The 16,831-nt window shown below is 47.8% G+C and overlaps 7 protein-coding genes across 7 annotated transcripts; 4 read left to right on the top strand and 3 right to left on the bottom strand.

Annotated features, from left to right (window-relative positions):
- Window positions 1-669: 669 nt before the first annotated feature.
- FPRO_04056 (uncharacterized protein) lies at window positions 670-2,406 on the top strand (the record flags this gene model as incomplete). Its single annotated transcript, XM_031223826.1, has 4 exons — window positions 670-692; window positions 738-1,066; window positions 1,112-2,007; window positions 2,056-2,406. The coding sequence occupies 4 exons, from the start codon at window positions 670-672 to the stop codon at window positions 2,404-2,406; spliced, it is 1,599 nt and encodes a 532-aa protein (XP_031089146.1).
- Window positions 2,407-2,776: 370 nt separating this feature from the next.
- FPRO_04057 (uncharacterized protein) lies at window positions 2,777-3,494 on the top strand (the record flags this gene model as incomplete). Its single annotated transcript, XM_031223824.1, has 5 exons — window positions 2,777-2,868; window positions 2,919-3,034; window positions 3,084-3,215; window positions 3,270-3,406; window positions 3,459-3,494. The coding sequence occupies 5 exons, from the start codon at window positions 2,777-2,779 to the stop codon at window positions 3,492-3,494; spliced, it is 513 nt and encodes a 170-aa protein (XP_031089145.1).
- A 1,519-nt stretch (window positions 3,495-5,013) lies between these two features.
- FPRO_04058 (uncharacterized protein) lies at window positions 5,014-6,534 on the bottom strand (the record flags this gene model as incomplete). Its single annotated transcript, XM_031223823.1, has 1 exon — window positions 5,014-6,534. The coding sequence occupies one exon, from the start codon at window positions 6,532-6,534 to the stop codon at window positions 5,014-5,016; it is 1,521 nt and encodes a 506-aa protein (XP_031089144.1).
- A 1,469-nt stretch (window positions 6,535-8,003) lies between these two features.
- FPRO_04059 (uncharacterized protein) lies at window positions 8,004-9,530 on the top strand (the record flags this gene model as incomplete). Its single annotated transcript, XM_031223822.1, has 2 exons — window positions 8,004-8,380; window positions 8,426-9,530. The coding sequence occupies 2 exons, from the start codon at window positions 8,004-8,006 to the stop codon at window positions 9,528-9,530; spliced, it is 1,482 nt and encodes a 493-aa protein (XP_031089143.1).
- A 357-nt stretch (window positions 9,531-9,887) lies between these two features.
- Window positions 9,888-11,639, bottom strand: FPRO_04060 (uncharacterized protein; the record flags this gene model as incomplete). Its single annotated transcript, XM_031223821.1, has 3 exons — window positions 9,888-10,000; window positions 10,049-11,012; window positions 11,064-11,639. The coding sequence occupies 3 exons, from the start codon at window positions 11,637-11,639 to the stop codon at window positions 9,888-9,890; spliced, it is 1,653 nt and encodes a 550-aa protein (XP_031089142.1).
- Window positions 11,640-12,598: 959 nt separating this feature from the next.
- FPRO_04061 (uncharacterized protein) lies at window positions 12,599-14,731 on the top strand (the record flags this gene model as incomplete). Its single annotated transcript, XM_031223820.1, has 1 exon — window positions 12,599-14,731. One exon carries the CDS (start codon window positions 12,599-12,601, stop codon window positions 14,729-14,731), a length of 2,133 nt encoding a protein of 710 aa, XP_031089141.1.
- A 217-nt stretch (window positions 14,732-14,948) lies between these two features.
- Window positions 14,949-15,700, bottom strand: FPRO_04062 (putative GTP-binding protein Drab11; the record flags this gene model as incomplete). Its single annotated transcript, XM_031223819.1, has 5 exons — window positions 14,949-14,980; window positions 15,044-15,124; window positions 15,176-15,562; window positions 15,614-15,626; window positions 15,680-15,700. The coding sequence occupies 5 exons, from the start codon at window positions 15,698-15,700 to the stop codon at window positions 14,949-14,951; spliced, it is 534 nt and encodes a 177-aa protein (XP_031089140.1).
- Between the last annotated feature and the right edge of the window lie 1,131 nt (window positions 15,701-16,831).

Below are 16,831 nucleotides of genomic sequence, written 5' to 3'. Positions count from 1 at the left end.
TTGTGGGGGGTTTCATTCTCCGATCTTCATGACGCCGGCCGAAGCTTTTCTCCTCCCATCACTTTTAGCCCACGCCCGGAATTTGACTTTCCTAATATTAATTTCTTCCCCAGGAAACTGAACTTACCGGAATTCCGAACATTTACCAATAGTTGCTCGTAACGAGTTCCGGTTAGGGTATTACCAATGCCGAGGGCTACAGGCGAACCGCGTGTAAGGCGCTCTTGTGAGCGCTGTCGGTACGTGATCAGTGGTGATGAAGATGAGATACTGACATGGCGAAAGGGAGAAGAAGATTAAATGTCCTGCTGAGAAACCGGGATGTTCGCATTGTCGGATGGCGAATCAAACATGTACTTATCTGCCTCGGAATCACGTCAGCAGTAGTCGAAGATCCTTCGCTCGAAGCTTGTTAGTCAATGCGCGCGTAAGCTGTGATGAACGAGAGAGCTGATGCGCAAAAGCAGACCTCTCAAAGCGCAGCATGCTAGTATATCTCCAACTGCATCGAGTCATGAGCTACAGTAAGTTCTCGGGCTGAGTTGTTGCCCTAGCTAATTGAATTGAAGCCAAAGCTTTGGGAACAGACATCAAAGTCAAGACGTCAATTCATGGAGTAGTCATGCAAACTCACCGCGTATACATCCGCAATTGCCTCCCATAACAGCCATGCTCTCCGAAACATCCTCATGGTACGATACATCTCCCAAACCACGGCCACTCACTGACAAGAACAGGTCACCAGCAAACCCCGAACCCCCATCAGACCTCCTAGCAGACTTTGTAAACGCCTACCGCGAGAAGCTCTACTTTCAACCGGTTCCGCTGTTTGACCCGAAACGTCTGCAGCTTAAAATCGGGACACTACCTCAGTATCTCCGATGGAGCTTCCTAGCTTTGTCTCTGCACTATACAAGTCACAACTTCTACTATGGATTGGAGGGGAAGGCTATCGAGTATTACACCACGTCGGCGAGGAGTGTAGTTGTTGATATGGCGGCGGAAGGGCTGGTGCAGTTGGAAGTCATGCAGGCTTTGTGCCTGCTTGCTTTGTGCGATCACATCGGTACGTTTGTTCTCACGATATTTACTTATTACTAAGTAGATTTAGCTGGAAAGTCTTCAAGGGCGTGGATGATGATAGGAATGGCAGCCAAATTGGAGTCGCTTCGTCTCTCAGACTCAAAAGCCAGTGGCTCACGTCAATCTGATGATGCGGTCTCGAGATGCCACTGGAGCATTGCCATCCTGGAAAGTACATTTACTCCCCATTGCAACACTCTGTTTGAAGCAGCGCACGCACCGAATTATCCCAAGAGCGTACCTCGGCCAACTACGCTGCACGGTATGAAGACATATTGCGCTGACTTGACGGATGCATACGAAGCAAATGTCCAAGACGTCGGAATTGTCGCAACCTGTCTCGGCTACATCTCCGTTTGGGGCAGCATAATCTCTTACCTTCGAGACATCCGCAACGGAGCGAATGAATATCCATGGCTAGCGACCTCAAGACACAATCAACTCACCGTCAAGCTATACGAGCTCGAGAACATCACGTCCCATCGTCATCTCATCCGCAACGCCCCCTTCCCCGACCAGCCACCCTCTGAACTCAGCGAAAACAGAGAATATTGGGCGCCCTGGGTGTTATTCCAGCTGATGATGCACGCAACCCAAGCCATCCTCAATAATCCCTTCGTCCAACTCGTCGCTCTTCGGCGCGCGGGTCGGAACTTTCAACCACGCTCTTTTCTGCAGAATACAGTGGATCAAGCTTTGTTCCACGCAGAGTGGGTTTCTAGGCTGGTGAAGATGTGTGCGGATAGACAGTTTGAGGTGAATGATCCTCTGGTAGGACAAGCTGTCGCAGGATGTGTTTCGATACTGTGGATATTTCAGTTTGCGAGGGATAGGAAGGTATCGGAGAAAGCGAAGGAGAATCTAGGTATTTGCGAGACATTTCTTGAGCATTTAGCGCGCAAGTGGCCTCATATTGCTGAAAAGGTGAGTCCTCTATAACTCTAGTGCATGGTGACACTAACACCGCTATAGGTCGAGATTCTACGCACGCTCAACATCAAAGTGAAAAAGAAGCGGCAATCTCCTCAGGATGAGGAGTCCAGCAGCGCAACTATTCAGTTTGAACCAGATATGATGTGGGAACTTCTTGACCCTGCCATGTCAGGTGTTGACTGGGCGAGTTTATGCAAAGCGGGAGGGACTTATGCTGCGACGAGCGCTACGATCAAGGTTGCGACCAAGTTTATACATCCGATTAACAGCGATGAGGATAATGTGCCGATGGAGAATGTTTCGCATAATTTGTTTGATCTGGAGGATGTTTATGGGGAGCCGTTTTTGGATCAGTTCTTTTCTGACTCTTTGCTCGTCAATATCTCATAGACATATGACACAGGCTTATTATAACTTGCTGACAATACAAAGTCCAGCCGCTTGATACCCTTTCCCGTTTTTGAAAGCTTCTCCAAGATATTGTAAATCTGTTTCAATTGACGCTTCTGCAGCGCCAATTTCGGTCCCGGCTAAGAAGCCGAGTTTGCCTTGAGAACATCGCCATCCAATCATCGTGAGACACAAATGCGCGGGCATCAAGCCACAGCTATATCACAGCCAATACGAGATGCTGAGTTTGTAACATGTCTGAGATGAGACGAATAAGGAGAAGGGGTGGCTGACACAGACAATCACCAGCTGTGTATAAAGCGCGCAGGCTAGCTGATGAAGTTTGTTGCTGAAATCTTCAGCTTTCAAAATGCTTGTTTCACAGTCTCTCCTCTCACTTGGGTCTATCTTTAGCGCGGTGACGACTCTGCCGGGATGCGGCGAAGTCAATGTTTTCTACACGCGAGTTGATGCTTCAGACTGTTGATGAGATATTTACTGATGCTGTGAAGCGGTTTGCCTGGTCGGCACACGTATGTTACGCAGCAAGGCTATGATACCGCGCTTGTGGAGGCACAGATCTTCAACCATACGCGCCAGCTACGGGAGGCAGGATACAACGTAAGAGGTACATCCCCCGTGATGAATGAGACATCCGGGTACTGACCAGTATGCAGCGGTCTGGAGAGGTCCCGAGATACCGGGCACAGAAATGAGTAAGCACATGAAAGATGTCCACTGGCATGTGGCTGGCGTTGGCTTTGGAGTTCGAGGGTCTCAGATTTCAGACGTGATCACGCTCTTCGAAGGTCAGTGATGACTTTTTGACTACCAATTGGAAGATCTTTGCTGAAAATAGCCAGAAAACCTTGACATATACCGAGAAGAAGCGCCGGATGCCAAATTCGTATTTAATTATAATCCGTTGACCTTTTTGTGGTCTGTCAAACGGTATTTCCCGCTGTCGAGTAACTGTAAAGATCACCCGGGAAAGGATTTGGTATGTGTATGACTGTTGGAGTACGCCAGTCGAACTAAACATATATGTCTAGGGATACATCACGATTTGCGATGGTGCGTGTACTTGAATTGCAATGATTGATGCTCAAGAGAGTTACAAAAGATATCGTATTTACGCAACATTGAAATCCGACACCTTGTTCTTAACCGTCAAGGTCTTCCTATGTCGATCACTTATCTCGACATCGTTATTTCTCTGTGGCCTGGTCTTTGAGCTTTAAATTATAGCTAATACTCACAGGTATAGGCGCGGAGATTATTATGTATCAAGTAAATGTGCTTCTGATCGTTATTTGAGTGGATTAAGTCGAGTCTTACTAGCACTAGATGCTTTTTACTCAGGCAACTTTAGATGCCAATACTAGATCATAAACATTACATGCGACAACTATTTAGGCATATGATGTGCTAAAATGAAACTCTATCGACCCGTATGTACCTATTACTCTCGCCCGTTTAGTATACAAGGTGGAAAACTGTCTATGTAAAGCTTGTTCGACTATTCGAGCTAAGATATTGACTTTTGACTATCGAAACACCAAATCAGATTTCAAAAACCTCCAAGCTTGTATTTAAGGAATCTGTTCCATTTATAAGTGCCTAGAGACCTGATGCATATGTTTTGCATGTTTTGTGAAAGATGCGGAAGCCGGAAGAGTAAGACAAGCAGTTGTGTCGACAAAACACCAAGACAGTGCCACTCACATAATAGCCCAGCCACACCAAGAAGGGAGAATCGGAAGAAGATTCTAGAAGGACCTAAGGTATGGCAGACTACTATGTGTTTGCACTGTGTCAAGACTGCTACGGCGCAGGAAAGTCACGATGCCTCGCAGGTGACAGATCGCACAGACTCACCCTGCCACGTGTCCATGGTCTATCCCTCCCCCTACCGCACTAGAACTGCCGTGACAGCTCAAGCACTGTGACATTAGACGTCCCAGGGATTCGGGACGCAGCCACCGGGTACCAGGAATGCTTCACGGCGAGAGGGTGTACGGCATGCAGATCGAGCAGTGCCCCTGGCCCAATACTTTGGGGGAACACATGCCACTCTGTCATGGTTGCAGGGAGTCGACGTTTTGGGGCACAGCCTAAATCATGGGGGATGGTCTGTGAACGCCTGGGCTGGAATTTCACGATAGGGATACCACTCTGGCGTGTATACACACCTGGCTTATCAGATGGTGGGGTGTTGATCCCTGCGGCCGGAGTTAGGGTGAGATTGGCGGAAAAGCAGGAACATAGCTTTAATAATCGCTGCAAATAGTTTTTAAACCATGAAAGAAGTTAAACGATGGATTTTGAGTTGGTCCTTGTCCAAAGTTATAGTTCCGAGTGGCGTTGTGTCGCGAGCATGGGCAGCAACTTGCGGCACGGTGACGTAGCATCATGGACTACACACATTGCGCATTGACATAATGTAAAACAAAATATGCACGAGGCTCTTTATACACAAAGCTTCAAATCTATCTCTATTCAACTACACACGCTATCACTAGTCATTTATCATGTATTCATGGACAAGCAAGCCACAGCCTCGCGTGTTCACATACGCTACAACACCCACATATGTCTCACAGCAACCTAACCCTTGAATACCTTCCCAGTACTGACATTAACCTTTGTCCACAAAGAGCCCGTCGACATGTACCAAGCGAACTGAACAGGCCAATAGACATGCATCATCCACAACCAAGGAAGAGGATCCCACGACTCGAAGGTACCATCCTTCCAGTAGATAATATGCTGCACAAAAGCCCGAATTGACTTTTGGATATCCGACAGACTCATCGTGCCTCTGAACAGAGTGAGGTAGAGGGGACACAGAACGAGCTCGACGAAATCCTGGCCCGCCCAGTAGTATTGCTGGGGATTGGTAGGTGACACAGGTGGCTTTGTCAAAGGCCTTGGGGCAGATGGGGTAAGAATGGAGAGATACTCATCGACGATCTCGGGTGTGTTGTTGAAGAGAATGGTGGCAGTATGGACTCTTGGATTGCATTCAATGGGATATATCGTGACGTCTTTCTCAACACCAGGCTTCACGGCATCTTCATCTTCCTTGTTGATCAAGAAGTCGAAGCTCATATGCCCCGTAAAGTTATCCCCACCTTCTTCAGCTTGCTTCAATGTAAAGTCAAGCATCGCCCTGCTCAGCGATGAATCAGCAGGCAGAGCGGAATAATGCATGAGAACATCAGCGGAACGACATGCGACAAACGCGCAGACGCGACCGCGAATGATGAGCGCGTGGGTGCAGAACTCAGGACCTGTGATATACTCTTGTATGATGAAGGAGCATTTGGAAGTCTCGAAGGGAATAGAATCGATGCGTGCGAGTGTAGCTTCTTCGGAGGGAAGAGGAAGTAGAGGCATTGCAAAGCGCGCGACGTCATCAACACCAACAGGCTTGACAAGATATTGTCTTGCACCATGCTTATACTCAAGACCTCCGTTTCTTTGAAGGAAGTTAATAACATCTTCTTTATCCTCAACAGCCTCAGTCAGCGGAACCGTCAGACCAAGGCCCTTAGTATGCTCAATAAACGCGTCCTTCTCATGAAGTCTACGGATATCCTCAACGCCAAATTGGATCGCCTTGGCATTCGTACGAGCTTCAATAATTTCGCGAACCGCAGCATCTTCAACAGCCGCATTGACATCTGAGACAGAAACCCAGAGATCAACATTTTCGTAGTGAATAATCTCGACAATTCGATTGAGATATGGATCATTCATGCTCGTTTTTGAAGGGTCTGAAGGCGGGGGGAGACGATAGTACGCGTCGATTGCGAAGGATACGCGACCGGGCGAAAGGGAATGACAATCTGCTCCAATGACGCGATGGCCTCGACGATGAAACATTCGTGCTAGAGAGAGACCCTTGGCCATGTTCACGCCTGTGACTAGAACCGTGACTTTGTCCAGATTATCGCCGTCATTGTGAGATTGTGAAGTTTTGGAAGTAAAACGGTTCAAGAGATAAGCTCCCAATGCGAAGAGGGCGTTTGTTGGTAGGAATATGAAGCTGAGGAGGAAGAGGGCCAAGTTCTTGGCGAATTCAATCGCTCGAGAGCTCTCGAGAGCCTGATTTGGCTTCCCCATGGTGAATGGGATATAAACTCTGAGAAATTGAGTCGTAGCAGTATACGATTGACAATTATGAGCTTCACCAAGCTATAGAGCTATAGCTACGGAGGATAAAGCTCAGAAACGCGTTGTGGAAAAAAGTCAATTGGAAGACGTCATGACTTGGGCGTGTCTGCGGAGAATGGTCTCACTAGCACGTCGGTGCCGCTCCGGGGCAACACATTCCGTTCACGACCAGTCCCCTCTCTACTAAGACAGAACAATCTAGCTCAGCCTAGTCTCAGATCCGAAAGAGGGGAAAAATACATTAGGCTTCTTCGCCAGGAAGATTAGCTCCGATGGTTTCACCACATGCATATGCAGCTTTTCACACCGGTCTGTTTCGCAACCAATTACAGCTCCAGCATGTTCCTCACGTTCCTTCGAGGTATCACAAGAAAAACACACCATGTGCGGAATTGCCACTGTGTATACCGATGCAAACGGTCGAGACTCCCTTTTTCTCTCATCAGCCCACAATACTGTTACACCGAAACGCTGTGCTAGGAGTCTGCTTACGTCTATGACGTGCTAGACTTGTGAACTGGTGAACAGGAGATGCAAAAGAAGATGAATTCGGAAAATGAGAGGCGGTCAGAGAATAACGGTCCCCGTAAGGCGCAAGGGTAGATATCGTAGATCTGCAGTGCAACATTCCCATTGTCCCTTGTCCCGATCTCACTTCAGGGTCTAGGCATTTCACATGTCCCCGTGTTATTTTTGGCCAAGGGATACTCTGCTAGTAAACGTGGGGAAAACCTAATGAATGACGCGCACATGCGAGATGGTAGTGTAATCGACGCCATCTCCCTAACATCGCCCCGTCTTTACGAGAATACAGTATTCTTTACCCTCTCCTAGGACAGAGATCTAGGTACAATCTGTCCCCACGCGGAGCCTAAGATCCTACCCCTGAACGACAAATTCACGGTACATCCCGTCGCTGTTGCTGGGTATATGACACCTCGAGAAAGAGAGATTCGCAATACACCTTACCAAACGGGCTAGTATAACCTATGTCGTGCTCAACTGCTCGTTTCTCACGGGCTATGTTGTATGCACTCTTACAGAAGCGTGGGAACTAATGCTTCTGACCCATCGTAACTTGACCATCATGACACCAACATTAGATACATGCATCCGCCTGCAAACATGCATCTGTAGCCGAGTCTCGGGCCTCAAACCACCTACCCAATGAAAACGGTCCTCATGTCTCTGTACTTCTCCCCCAACCACTCGTTTACCGACGACTCATGTAGTGTTAACTTGCTCTCGTGAAAAGAACCCTAGCTTGTGAGCTTGTCGGCAGTTGAATATCCCTCAGAGGAGGGTGGTACTCACACATAAAAAGCTCTTCCCATCACCATCAATGCCCTGAAGACCAAGCTACACACATCCTCTACACCCTTCCATCCCTATTGTACTACCCCAAAACACCACCCACCATGTCTGATATGAGTGCTACCGTCGAGCCCACTGCCAAGGGGTTCGCTGTCTGTGGTTACGAGAAGATCGAGTATGACTTTGAGTTTCTCGATGGTGTTTTCAACACTGCCAATCCTCAGCTCTACCAGCTCTACTCCCCTTGGGGACGATGTCTGGCTGTGATGGACCTTAACATCTTTAACCTCTATGGGAATGAGATGCAGAGGTACTTTGATCACTATGGCATTCCTCTCACTATTCATAAGACCATGATTGGTGAGAAGGCCAAGAGCATGGACACTCTGTTGTCGATTGTTGATTCTATGACCGATTTTGGTATCTACCGAAAGGAGCCTGTTCTTGTTGTTGGTGGTGGTCTTGTCACTGACGTTGCTGGGTAAGTCCTAGCCATCTTTATTAATAACTCAACTGACAGTTACAGCTTTGCTTGTGCTGCGTATCGTCGCAACACCAACTACATCCGCATCCCTACCACAGTCATCGGTCTCATCGATGCCTCAGTCTCCATCAAAGTCGCCGTCAACTACGGCCGCTACAAGAACCGCCTTGGCGCCTACCACGCCCCTTCTCACACATTCCTTGACTTCACTTTCCTCCGCAGTCTCCCCGTAGCACAGATCCGCAATGGTTTCGCAGAGTTGATCAAGATCTCTACTTGTGCTCACAAGGATACTTATGATCTTCTTGAGAAGTACTGTGAGCAGCTGATCAACACTGGCTTTGGACGATCTGATGATGCTACTCCTGAGATTAAGGAGGTTGCTGATAAGATCTGCCGTGCTGGTATCCATGAGATGCTGAAGCTTGAGACACCCAACTTGCATGAGATTATGCTTGATCGTGTTATTGCCTATGGCCATACTTGGTCTCCTCTTCATGAGCTTGTACCTGAGACTCCTCTTCGTCATGGTCATGCTATCTCCATCGACATGGCTTACTCTGCCACCCTCGCTCACATCCGCGGTCTTCTCTCATCAGAGGAACACACGCGTCTTTTGAACCTCTTCTCCCGGGCTGGTCTCTCAATGGACCATCCTCAGTTCGATGCCTCTCTTCTCGAGAAGGCTACAGCCGCAATTCTCAAGACCCGTGACGGCAAGCTTCGCGCTGCTGTTCCCATCAACCCAATGGGTGACTGTGTCTTCTTGAACGACGTCAGCCACGATGAGATGGTCGCTGCCCTCGAGGAGCACAAAAAGATTATGAAGTCATACCCTCGCCAGGGCGCTGGTCTTGAAGCTTTCGTTGACTCTAGCGACACTGGATACACCATGAACGGTGCCCCTGTTGAGAACGGCAACGCTCAGAACATTCCCCTCAATGGCGTCGAGAACGCTAAGCTTCATGCCTCTGGTCCCGAGGGTGTTGACGGTCTTCAGCAAGACTCCAGCAGTGACGATGACTATGTCGTCAGTTCTTCCAAGACCAACGGTCATCAGGACAAGGGTATCCTTAGTGACCTGAAGGAGAAGGCGAATGGTATCCAGACACAGATCGCCAAGGCTGTAACTGTTCAGAGTCAATAATTGCATCAAACCAAAAACAAAATTCAATGCATTGGAAAATGAGTATACGATTGCTAGGCTGGGTTATTTGACTAGGATTATCTTATGCCCTAGTCCTTTTCGCATTATGATACCGGGTCTGAGAGCGAGATGATAAATCACTCAGCATCCACGGTTTTACTTTCACTTCAATATACAAAAAAGGATTCTATTCCATATAACTCTCCGACTGATTTGTGAATGTATGCTCTGTTCGGCCGTTCCCCAATGTCCTGTTGATCAGATTCATGAAGCCTCCGCCACGGTCTTCGAAAGGAATTCACTGCCCATGCATGAAGCACCCTATGCAACATGTTGAGACATACATGTTACAAGCGTTTAAGAAGCACTGGATGGTGTGTTGTCCACTTTGTTATGTGAGTAACCGGTCATCTCCAAGACCTGTGGCCTGTCTGCATTAGCCTTGGGTTTGACCTCTCTTCTAGGTCCAACTACAAAGGTTAGCAAATATCCAGGGTATCGTTCGTTATATGACTTACATATGCTGAGGCAGATAAACTTGATCATCACTGGGAACCATATAGCCACAGCGACGAGTTGCCCAAATCCCCATGTCGACAGGCCACCATAAGATGAGTGCATGTCAAGAAGTTGGACCATCTCGTGCAGACCAATGAATATCATGATAACCGTGAGGATTTCTATCGCGGCCCAGAAGATTCCCCGCGAGAGTTTGGCGCCTTTGGTCTCTGCGAACGAGAAGATCGTCCTAGAGTCTCCGCCAATCGGCGTATACTTTATCTTATCTCCAGCCATTCGCGTCTTAGTAAAATGCACCATCCAGTCGATGATGAGGCATGATACTATGATATGAACTGTAAAACGACATGCAAGAGTAACGTTGAAAAAGTCGTAGCTGTTCTTTTCCTTGATTCCCTGGCAGAAGCTCATCGGACCAGGATTGCCTCCGCAAGCATCCACGGTCGAAACCTGCTTCAAGTGCTCTTGAAATGCATCGGCATTGAAGTCTTGAAACTCGGTGATCACAGTCATGAGTATCCAAGACAAGACAACGAAGAAGAGAGTATAGAACCGACGCTCTCCAGCTCGGTGCATGACGAGCTGCGCGATCAGAACTGGGTACATACCAGCTGTGATGAGTCCTTGCAAGATCCGATGGTTGAACATCCAGGAGAAGAGTGTAAGCATGTTGGCTAGACCGGCTCTATTTCCGCCGTCGAACGTGATGATGGCCGTGATAGAGATGGTCGCAGCGAATAGAGCTTGCGACTCTTGAAGGTCGAGCATAGCGGAGGATGAAGCTTTTGCGAAGCGTGTTTCGGACAGTGTTCTCTGCCACCTATGGCATGTTTGTCGAAATACAGAGTCTTTCTGGAATGAGCTACTCATGCGGCCAGAAGTTCGGATCCATGACGTTGTCAACTTAAAGCTGAAACCGAGGAACAGGACGAGCACTAGCTGGATGACATACGCCGTGACGATCTACAAGAGTTAGTTAGAGTCTCACATAAGAATAGGGGATAACAAACGTACACCTTGTCCAGCAATGTCCAAGTCTATACCAGCGCTTGCAGCCTGACAGTAGGGCTTTGCCATGACTCTACCAAACTTGGCGATATTATCCGGTGAAATAGGTCCGCACTTGAACCCTTGAAGACTACTCGTGCAGCTGCCGTACGTAGAGTCAGAGCAAGAAGCCCAAGCGCAGTCCCTGACCTTCCGAAAGACATCCAAAGTATTGAACTTCTCAACAGTTCCAAAATGAAACTTATCATCCATTTCCTTCTCACTTTCGCGGTCAATCGTATCATTCCCAGGTCCAACTAGCATCCCCAACGTCGCGAGCGACATACAGTTCCACAAATTCTCAGGCGCGCTATACATGAGTGTTGCGTTGGAGCATGTTGTCGTACAGTTGAGTGAGTTTGCATCACCGTTATTGCAGCCATAGGAAATTAGCCGCGCGCCTACGGTCGGGTTCTCGATGATGGACCTGACACGGAAGAAGTGCGCCGTCTCCCAGGCTTGCCACTGTTCGGATATCGCGATGCCGTGGTATGTTCTGTTGAAATCATATTTATCTATGATCTGGAACTTTCGTTCAACCATTGTGACGAAGGATGAAGAAGAGAGAGGAGAGAATGAAAAAGTCGAGGTAATCTCATTTAAGGCTGATTTTTAGCACCCCTGAGGCCTACAGATTTAGCCCTATGAGATGCGCTAGCAGGGTTCCAGAGTAAGCACTGCCCTCTCTGATTTGGTGAGATTCGATTGCCAACATACAGGCTGATAAATCATCTTGCGAAATCATTTGGGCGGCGTTGTATAACTACTTTGCCACCAACGAGAGCAGAGCGGCAAATATGGATATCTCATCCTTTCAGTCTTTACAAGGTGGCTCCATGGTGTTTTTGTAGGATTTGATTCCGTGTTAATTAGCTGCTAAATAAAACGGTATACAGATGAGAGGATTGTTGGATTTAATTAGTTACTGGCCAGAACGGGGGCGATTCTTATTATGGTACTCGATTCCATTTATACTTCGCGAGTAGTAAGGATGTAGGAAGCTGTCGAGGGTGAGAAGGAAACGCATATCCTATATGTCGAGGGGAAGTGCAGTTGTTCTGATCCATGATCAGTTGAGTCAAGGACTTTCTATCAGATATATACCCTCCGGGCTTGGGTGAGGGTCCTTGTAATGCGTATTGACTATCGAGGCTCAAAATTTACTTTTTACTGGTTGAACATGACTTGAATGGGCGATTCACCTCATCTTCCGCGGAGCCTCGAGATGTTCTTGACCAACACCTTTGGAAGATGTTGCCTCTCATTCCAAACACAATTTTACTATCCGGAGTTTTTCTTCCATCTTAAGATCATTGAAAGTCGCACCTCCATCTTCATTTGATAGCGCACGAGCCACAATCCTCATCCAGCCTTAAAGTGGCGCAGCGCATGCTTTCTCAAGCCCCCACCGTTTGCCTCCAAATTCTGCTTCGCCGGCATTTCCATGCATTTGGATCTGTATCTGTATCTGCAGCACATCGAGATCGCCAAGACCAGCCAAAATGGAACCCAACTCCTCCGAAACGATCCGCGAGCTCCATGGCGACCTACAGCGCAAATGGAAAGCTCACGGTCCCAAAGTCGATACTGCATGGCGATCATTCAACAAAGCGCAGCGCGCCAAATGCATGAAGGCTGGAGCAGTGGATGGACAAGTCCTGAAGCATTCCCGAGATGCGTCGCTAGGCAACGTCTGCAAGTTTATTCCCGAGTGGAATCTGAAGGACATTACAGACCCGAACTCGGCCTTATTCCTCGATATCCTCAAGCACCGTGCTACGAAATCCCTGAGTGAGCAGTACCGCAGTGGTCACAACGGAACTGCTGGAGATCTCGATCTTATCGATGAGATGGCACGAACCCGAAACTTGCGCCATGTGAATGAATTCAAGAACTGCTTTACTCTCTTCGATGAGAGCGAGTACGGATTCTCTTTCCGTGTTCCCGCGGGCCAGAACGTCAAAGAAGCTTTATCAGGGATGGAGTCAGCCATTCAGCAACGATACATCATCCCACAGTCGTTGGGGGAGCTCATTCTTCAGCGGCAACTCTACCTACTGCAGGCGCTCAACATCATGATTGAGGATATTCTGGACCAAGGTTCCGAAACCCGAGATCGAAGCCAGCTAGCCAAGAATTCCAAGCCGCCAACCGCTCCCCTATCCGACTCTATCGGCAAGCAGGCAAGCGTCAAACTCAACCTCAAAGAGCTTTCCGCCATTGCATCCGACCAGAAATCGTCTCTTGAAGAATACCTGTCGCTTCTTCGCACAGAGCCCACCGTTCTTTGCGCCGGCGTCAACGTGCAGTTCTTCACTCGCCCTGAGCTTGTGCCTGACGAGAAAGGCCGATCGCTACCAGTTCACACAGACAAATATGTTGGGCCTGCAGTCTTTGAAACAGTTCACAACGCGATTCAAGGAATCGCTATCTGGGAATCCATCACTAGCCTGCTTGACCTCCTCGAGAAGCCATCCAGCGATAAGCTGTACAAGTCGACGATCCTCCAAGAACTCTCTAATTTGTGCCATTTCGAGTACGCCCGCACTCAGGCCCTGTATAAGCGCCGAGTCTCGACAGGATCTGGATCGAAGTGGTTCAAACGACTGTCTAACGTGTACGATAAAGTAGGCAATGCCAAAGTCTCGATGAAGGGCAAGCCGGAGGAACTTACGCGCTCTGATCCTCAGCTACACTACTTATTGCGACTCTGTCAACCGGAAACAACCGTCACGAAAGCCGTGGAGTGGATGCAAAAGCTCAGTGACCTCTACAGGGCCCATCCCTTGGAACGAGAAAGGCTCCAGGACAGGGAGTCTCGTACACTTTATGATATGGCTGCAATCATCGCCTTCGTCCAGGATCTTTCCGCTGTGTATTCGCTTCCCTCATCATCGCGCAAGAAGTGTACTGTGCTAGTTGCTGGGCTGCAAGACGTTGATGCTGAGCTTGATCAGATCAAGAAAGAAGTTGATCTGCGCGACTATGCTGCCCCAATCGACAATCTTCTTGAACCTGGCGTGTCTGATAGAGCACTGGAAGCTCTTGATCAGTTCGTCATCGACAAAACCGGCACCCAGATGGGCTCTCTGTACCAAGATGAACTGGACAAGGCATTCCGGAATATCGAAGAACAGTACCAACAGGCCAAGGATAAGTCAAGCAAGGATAGCAAGGCGGATTTCGTCCCCATCGACACCACTCCAGTAGACGCAAAGGAGAGAATCGAGACTCGAAGACAGAAAGAAAAGACTCGCCCAGAACACTCCTCTGTCTACGCGATCACCCCAACCACAGACTCTGCTGAACACAAGGAGGCTACAAAGCCGGTCCAGCGAGTCAAGGTCAGCTCATCAACAGCCGAGGTCTTTGCGACCCTCTTCAACAAGACTCGATCACGAGGATCTGTTAACTGGTCGTCTTTCGAGGCGGCCATGTCTGAGCTGGGATTCTCGGTCCTACCACGATTTGGATCAGTTTACATGTTCAGACCCTCCGAGAACATGGATATCAAGAGGCCTGTTAGCATTCACCGACCGCATCAGTCGCAGATCGAGGGTCATTTGATCTTGATTTTGGCGAGACGCTTGAATCGGGCTTATGGATGGAGTGAAGATTCTTTTGTCACAGAGTAAGATGTCTCATGTAGAAGTATCTGTTGGGAGGGATACTATCGTGATGCAAATGAGAGATAATTGCCGTGATGTATGGAGGGCAATTTCACTTCAATGTTAGAACCGTTATGGCGCAAATGTCCCCAATACATCGGGCGATATGTAGTCGATATTACCATAGCAAAGAGTATAAACGAATGAGAAGCCGAGACCTAACCTTATTGTATCATTTAGACCATCATTTCTCCTGACAATGCTTCTTGTAGACGCCTAGTAAAAATAACGTGATCAGCAGCCGTCTTCATCAAGCATATAGACAGAAATCAGACATACCGTTTAAAATAGTCTGAAAAGCAAGTTCAACTTGACTGTTTTCGCAAGCAGATGTCTCAATAAACATGAGTTTGTTAAGTTCTGCCCCTGATTAGTACCCTCGAACATGTTAGCAAGGAGAGGCCAACTTACTCGCAAACTTCTTCCCCTCCTCCGTCGTCACAGACCTTCTGCGCTCCAAGTCTGTTTTATTCCCCACGAGCATAAAAACAATCCCAGGTTCACCATGCCTTCGAGCCTCGTCCAACCAGCGTGCTGCATTCTCAAAACTCTGGCGCTTGGTAATGTCGTAGACTAACATTACAGCCACGGCGTCATTGTAATATGGTATCGGCGCCCGATATTTCTCCAGGCCAGCGGTGTCCCAGATATTGACTTTGACGGCCTTGGAGTTGCATTGCACGATTTTCGTGGTAGGCTTCACGCCAATTGTTGGGCTAGAGTCCTGCTGGAATTCGCCTTGCATGAATTGACTCGCGATATTTGACTTTCCAACATTCGAGTCACCTAGGAGAACCACTGATGTCGGTTAGTAAACACTAATCGCACGGTAATTAAGTGTCATCAAACCTTTCCATCGGTACTGGAGATATGTAAGATTAGCTTTGAACTATGAGCGGAATGGGATATTCCTACATCGTATGGTATATCGCCCATCTTTTGAAGGCTTGATGGGTTGAGCTTTTGTGAGTACTCAGTTGTGAAAATTGAGTAAAGGAGTTGACACGGACGTTGACTTACCGCCACTTTTGACCGCGTCGCTGACTAAAATTGGTTCCCTCTTCATTGCAGGGGATATAAGCGAGAGCAGAAGCGAGAACGAGAGAAGCTTTACTTTATCCTCGGCATGGCGCAGTTCATGGTCTCATAATGAACCTCTGCTGTGCTGTTGATAAATTCCTCAGAATTGCCTATGGGTATAACCCTGTGCATCGCATTAATTTGTGTAGACGGCAAGCCCCTTGGTTCTATTACCTATTTCAGGGATGTTTACAAGAGCAACTCAAATGATGTTGTCACATGTTACCAAAGATGAATACTTAGCAACCTACCCTGAACAGTTCGCTTAGAAACAAGGCCACTTAATATTCAGATCACTCTCTAAATGTAATGAAGAGGTGGCAAGTTCAGATAGCTCTATTTATTGGAGCAGATTACAGACAGCACATCAAAGGATTTTTAAAATAAGGCTTCGACACCTAATGCGGCGCCTATGGCTTCTGAGCCGCAAGGGAATCAACCCGCCCAAAACCAAAGGCATGAAGATACCTTTGTCTCTGCTTTGTTCCACGTTTCTCTTGCTAACAACTTTCCAAGCCCAATGGAACACCTTTTGTTCACCTCTCGCTCGCCATTGCGGATGTTTTCTTGGAAAGCTTTATCATTTGTGTTGTTGAAGAGAGCATCACGTTTCCTGAACACGACTGAATGTAAAGGCAATGGATGCGTCAACTTGAATTGCATAAACATGGGCGGAGGGAGACTCTGTCTTGAGGGTCTGCATAATTTGCTCAGTGCTTGGATTGACCTACCTACTGCCAGTATATCGTATCCTATATTCAAGCTGCAAATGGACTTAACGATTTGCAACCCGACCGTGCTCAGCTGAGGCGTAGCATCTTTACCTAATTAATTTAGTTTACTCCATAGAGTTAAAAGCTTTAATAGATGACTAGCAATTTTCATTAGCTTATTAGAGTTAATCTAGCACTGGCCTCTTCAGGAATGCCAAGTTAACTATAATTATGACCAATCGGCCTATATCAACCCGTGCTTACACCCAATTTC

This window comes from Fusarium proliferatum (genome assembly GCF_900067095.1).
Source record: "Fusarium proliferatum ET1 genome assembly, contig: FPRO_scaffold014, whole genome shotgun sequence".
In the NCBI taxonomy this organism is placed as follows: domain Eukaryota; kingdom Fungi; phylum Ascomycota; class Sordariomycetes; order Hypocreales; family Nectriaceae; genus Fusarium; species Fusarium proliferatum.
The sequence above is the reverse complement of the archived record's forward strand: the minus strand, read 5'-3'. Positions and strand labels throughout refer to the sequence as shown.